At 40.5% G+C, this 6,969-nt stretch overlaps 1 protein-coding gene across 1 annotated transcript; it reads right to left on the bottom strand.

Annotated features, from left to right (window-relative positions):
* Nucleotides 1–2,021: 2,021 nt before the first annotated feature.
* On the bottom strand, nt 2,022–6,406 carry LOC129098338 (vascular cell adhesion protein 1-like). Its single transcript, XM_054607335.1, has 6 exons — nt 6,085–6,406; nt 4,372–4,692; nt 3,990–4,259; nt 3,611–3,859; nt 3,170–3,496; nt 2,022–3,045 (listed from the first exon to the last, which is right to left on the bottom strand). Exons 1-6 carry the CDS (start codon nt 6,404–6,406, stop codon nt 2,744–2,746), a joined length of 1,791 nt encoding a protein of 596 aa, XP_054463310.1. The 3' UTR covers nt 2,022–2,743.
* Between the last annotated feature and the right edge of the window lie 563 nt (nt 6,407–6,969).

The following is a 6,969-nucleotide window of genomic DNA, read 5'->3' as shown; positions in this document are numbered from 1 at the left end:
TTTGATCATGGCCGCTTTGCTTGGTTTCCCCTGTTTCTGTGTCCGTGCATCTGCTCTGTTCAACTCTTTTTCATGGTTTCATAATGTACCTGATGTGTTTATCTGAAAGTGCCAACATTAGAGGACTTGTTCTCTACACTGTGATGCTGAAAACAGGTAAAAGGAAAAACTGCAGAGTGATGTGAAGTGGATGGTAAATGTCAATCAAATACACACACAGATATGACGCCTCAAGGCACCCTTTGTTAAGATGATTTCCGGTTCCAACCACAAGGCGATTGTAATGACTTTTAAAGCATTTATAATTCTGTATAATGGTTCTTGAAGCACAAATTCCTGTTATTTATCTTTTTTTAGATTAAAGACACACTGCAGAGTTACAACGGGAGTCCGAAACACTTTTTTTATTTTTCCAGATCACTCAACAATGCCCAGGGATACAAGGCGCACCAACAGATATGTCACATACAGTGCAGAAGAAACAATGGTGTAAAGCAGTGGTTCTCAACCTTTTTTCAGTGATGTACCCCCAGTGAAATACTTTTTTAGCCAAGTACCCCCTAACCAGCGCAAAGCATTTTTGGTTGAAAAAAGATGTAATACTAAACGCTCTGCCATCAGTGTCTGATTTATTAAACTGGCAACACTGACGATTGCATTGTTGCATTAAATTCAGTTTATGAACTTACACTTATATTTTATTGAATATTTATTAAATAACTTTAATTGATTTTTGAATGGATGCTAATTTTAAATATATTTTTTAACAATCTCACGTACCCCCTGGAGTGCCTTCACGTACCCCCAGGCAGGGGCGCCGAAAAGGGGGGTAAAGGAGACGGATTCTAGGGGCCCATGATGGAGGGGGGCCCAGAGAGGCCCCTAATGATGATGAAATTATAATACAGAAAAAATAATGACACTAAGTTATTAACTAACATATAATCACACATGTTTTATTTTCCATGTCCTGGTAACAATTCCTTTATTTGTTTTGGAAGCATCAACCCCTGCAGGGCCCCCCCCCCTTCCCCCCTCTATTTACGTAAAATGGTTCAGTCCGACTGGATCAGCTGCAGCCAGTAGCGCACCTAGTCTTGACATTATGCAATTTGTAAGCTGCAGCTGCAAAGCATCTTTGGAGAAGTGTGCATCGCCTTGCGCATATTTTGCACCCTGCCAGTTACTGTTGCTGGTGGTGAGAGAGCGTTCAGTAAACTAAAAATGATAAAAAAACTATTTGAGGTCCACAATGTCTCAGGAAAGACTTTGCAGTCTTGCCATGCTGTCAATTGAGAGTCAGTTGGCTAGAAAGCTGGACTTCAAAGACCTGATAAGTGATTTTGCACATGAGAAGGCTCGGCGTTGGGCTTTTGGTGAGAAGAGTTGAGCAAGGACCAGTGATTGAAAGGTTGCAAAAGGAAGCTTGACTCAGTCGGCAACGTTATATTATATATATATTTGCCATTCTTTCATATATTAAGTTCTACTTAAATGATGAGAAATCATATATGGCCATTTTGTATTCTGATGGCGTTTTTGTTTTTGCTGAGATTTTTTCTCTCCACTGATTATAATTGCTATTTTTTCATGGAAGAGTTTATTTCCAATTTAAGAATCAGTGGTGCAGCAAATAAATGACTCAAAATGAATTCCATTGTATTCAGAGTGCTCAGTTCTTCCCCTACTGTACATGTCAACTGTCATGCTGTTCTTCTTTCACAAATATGGTAATGATAGTCAAAAATACCATTAAAATGCATAATTGTATGTAAAATAGCATCAAAAAATTTTGCCGCTGTGTTGGGGGCCCTGTAAAGATTCTTTTCATGGGGCCCAAAATCCCTAGCGGCGCCCCTGCCCCCAGGGGTACACGTACCCCCACTTGAGAACCACTGCTCTAACACACTGACTGACAAAACATGAATAAAGCTTGTTCCCGTACTAACAACTGACTTAACTGACTTTTTAATTACTGAATTATTTATCTGAAATTAGGACTCTTTTAAAAAAATCAGTCATGAGAGTTTAGTATGTAGCTGTACAAAGATGTTACTTTAATGTGACCAACATTTCAAGAGAACTACAATGCAAAGATGATCACAAAGTAGCTTATACACAGTTTCCACATACACATACAACACATTAACACAGGCTACCGTGTAACTGTATTAAGAATTTGAAAAAAAGCTAGGTTAGATGTTTAAATGCACCTTCTTTGTCAGTAGCACATCTTGGCAAACCCACTGCTCCTAATTAGTTATTTTTACATCAGTCTTTGCTGATGTCATTCTAAAATCGTACCATACCAAACATAAAATGTAAATTCAATATTTACATGTGATTATTGTCATGCAGGACAAAGGACCTGGTTAAGTTTTCATTCTCCAGGCTGATTGATTCAGAAAGTAGCATGCTGAGTATCCTAAACTTAGACCCCGTTAGTCTGGGGAGTCATAGGGATACCTGGATCCTGATTGGCTTCATTTGGGACAAAAGTATATCTTCCTCGTCTTTTCCAGCGGTGGACATAGAAGCCGAGGATGAGGATGAGGACGATGATCAACAGAATCAGAAACCACCAAATTACTGTTCCACCCATTGCTTTGTGTTGGGGCCAATTTGTAAGACAAACAAGATTTTTTTTTTAAAAACATGAATTTAAAGTCACTTCTTTATGCCATAATTTACTGTGTTTACTTGTGTATGCCTACATCAGTTACCACTTCACTGTATACATTTCTTAAGTGTTCTGCACAAGGTCAATATTGATACCTTTCACCACCAGTTTGACAGTTTTAACCACAATCCCAACTTCATTCCTGGCAACACAGACGTAAGAACCAGCATTGGTCGACGTGGCTTCTGTGACAATGATACTCTTCTGGCGCCCCCTGGTGGTCACCATCACATTCAACGCAGCGCTGGACTTCCAGGTGATCTCAGGATGAGGGTTGCCATCAGCACTGCAGTCTAAGGTCACGTTGTCACCCGAGATCACGTTCACCTCCTCCTCACTGTTACTTCCGTTGAACACAGGGGCATCTGTGGAGAGACGAGAAGAAGAAATGCTATAATCTTAAACCCCTTATTTTCCCTGTGAACAAAACAATAGACACTTTCTGTGAAAAAAAAATTACCAAAATAAATAGATAAGTGGACAACTCACAGTGCACAACGGCCTCGTAAGGTGATGAAGTTACAGTTGGGACAAGCGCTGGTCCATTTGGTCCAAGGTGTAGCTCAGCCGCGCATCTGAAATGTGCTCTGTTGTCAGCTCTGTTGGGAGTGACTTCCAAGTCAAAGGACACATTTGTTGGGGTGTTCGTGGTGCTGCTAAACACTCGTGAGAGCATAGTTTCATCGCCGCGGTACCAAATCAGTTTGAGCTTCTCCAGAGGAGCCACATTGGTGATGAAACAATTTAGCCGGTACTCTCTGCCCTCCACCATCGGGCCTGGATCCATCGCAGAGACTAACACATTATCTGGAGTCTCTGCAAATAAAGCGAGGGAAAATCATCAGTAAAAAAAAAGAAGTGGCAGAGTTAGTGTACAATAAAGAATCATCACTTAGCAGACAGAATGTAATGTTTAGTACTTGTACTCACTATATAGAATGATGTTTAGCGACTTTTTGCACTGCATTTCTTTCACATTAATGTAGCACAAAGGTTGTTCGTCCCAGCTGTCCACTTTTTCAACTGTCCAGGTGATTACTCTTTCATTAGTCGCCTTGCTCCCCTTTGTGGCTTCCCAGCCCATTAATGTAAGATCCTTGGTTGATGCATTGCAGGTAGCTGAGGTTGGATCTCCAAATCTCACCACGATTTCAGCAGGTATCAGTACTATGGGGCAACCTGCCATTCAAAAGTAAGCATAATCAATCAGAGCTTCATTTGGGTGCACAATAAGGGGAGATAGAAAGTTGATCAACACAGATACTAGTGATACATATTCCATGTCTAAGCGGAATGTAAAGGAGCCTACTTTCTGGTGTTGATGGCACAGGGGTGGGGTTTTCCACATGGACACGGATTTGCTTAGTTGTGCTTCCCCGATAATTGGTAGCTGTACAGTTGTAAATTGCGCTAGTTGCTGTACTTATGTTGAGCTCATTGGTGCGATCCATTAAATTCACCCCATCACGTGACCAACGGAAGCCAGGAGCAGGGTCCCCCTCAGCTCCACAGTTCAGGATGGCATATTCACCCTCACTCAGATAGACGTCTTCCGTTTTGTTCTTGAGCACAGGAGCATCTGAAGGGGCAAACAAAAGGCTTTTTATTCATTCAAATTGTTACATCATAGAGGACGACCTTGAGAAAAGTACCAATCTGGAAACAATCTGGAAACAGCAATGTTTACTCACAGTGCGCAGAAAGAGTGTATACGTTTGAAGTAACAGGTGGTTGTGATGCATGTCCCCCAAAGTCCAGCTGAGCCTCACATCTAAACTGAGCTTCCTTTTCTCCTCTGTTTAAAGATACTGTCAGATTGGAGGACTCGCTTACTGGTCTTTTGGTTATGTTGGTGAAATAGTCTGTCTTGATGGTCTCATTGTTTTTGTACCACCTCAGAGTCAGGTTATGAATAGGAGCAACATCATCGACATCACACTGCATCTCGTAATATGTCGATTCCAACGCAGCTCCATATGTTGATTGAAACAGGGTGACTGCCTCTGGATTCTCTTTCAAAACAAAAATTAAATATAGATTATTGTTTTTGCATTTTTTTTTTTTTCCATTAGATACATTTTGTTTGAAACTGAAACTTACTGTATACATTTATTTTAAGGCCTTGGCTGCATTCATGAGTTTCATTCCACTTTATTCTGCATTCTGCCGTTACAAAGAAGTCTGACAAATTCAATAACTGTAATACATAGTAATTGTCATATTCTATTGGATGGTCTGTGTCTCCAACCCTCCAGTTCATCCCATCATGCTCCTTTCCTGCACTGGAACAGTTGACCTGCACTAAGGTTCCATATTCTGCCAGAACCTCGGGCGGATCCAGGGTGACCTCAGTGGGGCATCTGCTTTCTGCATCTGTTGGTAAACAATGGAAAGGAACGCTTTTATTGAACTTTAAAAGTGGACTTTGCTGCACTCCGGTGGCTAAAATTGCCAATGCATGCCACTTTTACTTAGAACTGTGTAGGGCTGTATCGTAGCTCATAGTACTGTTTCTAGTTATAACAGCGCTGCGCCACAGATCTGTATTCATACAAACTTCAGTTTTGGGGTTTTTTTTTCACTTCACCTTTGCTCAATGAAAAAAAAACACGAGGGCCATGATGGAGAGATGGGTTGGTCTTAATCTTAAAAATGAAAAACTAAGATTAATTGTATGATAAAAGGTTTGCAGTGGGATAGTGAGAGGCACCTTGTTTGGGGATTTCAAAGATTTAAACTTTACAGGCAGTATTTGCATTTCTATACTATCTGAAAACCATCCATGCAGCCAGGACTATAGTTAACCTGCTAAAATTCAAAATGGACTCCACCCACAAGTCAACTGATGGATATATCGCAGCGGTTTTTTCACCACAGCTGCCTCATATCTCAAAGTGTTACTTACGTTTTAAAAAGTCACGCTTTTTAAAAAATCTATTTCACTTAATTATTTAAAAAAGTCTAAGGCTACTACACACGTCACGTTTTCCAATTTATCCTTAACAGTACCTGTATAAAATATTTAAACAAAAAAGTCAGAAAATTGTTGACTAACTTCATATAATAACTTCAATTGGTTATACTCAAACGTATTAAGTTAACAAGTTAGATAAACACATAATCACTGAGATTGAGTTGAAGTTACTTAATCTGTCAGTAAACAATTTAAGTAATTATTCAAATAAGTAAATCGGTTAACAGTTTTCTATTTTTCGGACTAGTTAATACACAATTTTCACTTTGTTTTACTCGTCACCATCACTGGTAGGACATGGAGCTATTGAACCTATAAGCAAGCGAGAAACTACCCCAGTTTTTGACCTTTGTTTTATAGCCCCAGAACAGAATAAAGTGGCACATTTAAGACCCACACACAGCTCCTGCAAAGAGTCAATATCACTCACCACACAGTGAAAACATGAGCATGAGGAGGCCCAACATCCTAAGAGGCAGCATACTAGTTGTGAGCATGCAGGAGGAAGGATGAGGATGGAAGAAGTGAGGGTGTTTCAGGATGGTCCAGTCGATGTCCAGCTTAAGTATCTCGATAAGATGTACCCCGGAGCAGGACCTTTTGGTGAGGACCTGCTGCTGACGGTGACACGTGCTTATGATGATGAAAAGAACTTGATGCAAATGAACAGGAAATCCTCCCATACCAAGACAGAGAGGGGACAGGGGAAGAGGCCTAGAAGGAGACTCTGTAATGAGGTCACAACCTCCCATCTTTGCAATGCTCCATTTTACATGTTCAGGTTCCCTCAGAATGTGCCAGTGGGAATGTTTTCAAATGTGTGGCTTCATTGCCATAGTACACTCATCGAAGTAATATGTTATATGGTGGGACTTTCAGTGTCACTGTTAGCAGGAAATGGCTCACAGTTTCCTTTTTTACAGACTGCAGCACCCAGATTTGTTTTGACCTAGAAAACAGCCCTCATCTTCAAAAATTACCACCTGAAGCACTCATTTTTTTAAATCGCTATATTTCGTTCAGCCCAATAAAAACATAGGTCCTAAAGAATCTATTGAAATAAGCACTTGATCCAACAAATCACACCCTAAAAATCAAGATCTCCTGAAATCAGCACACGGTTTGTTGAATAAATAATCATGCTGCTCAGGTGGACACACGAGGCACTTCATCTTGTTGTCAAGGCAAATGACAGCATCTGATTTCATCTCCATGGAAGCAAAGGAGTGCCAGACTGTAAACAGTGAGCCATCCCACTGGGTACAACCCACCTCAGCACACTGAAATATGCAGAATAAGTAGCATTCTGACTCAA

The sequence above is a fragment of the Anoplopoma fimbria genome, chromosome 11 (assembly GCF_027596085.1).
Source record: "Anoplopoma fimbria isolate UVic2021 breed Golden Eagle Sablefish chromosome 11, Afim_UVic_2022, whole genome shotgun sequence".
In the NCBI taxonomy this organism is placed as follows: domain Eukaryota; kingdom Metazoa; phylum Chordata; class Actinopteri; order Perciformes; family Anoplopomatidae; genus Anoplopoma; species Anoplopoma fimbria.
This window is presented reverse-complemented; position numbering and strand designations above follow the sequence as displayed.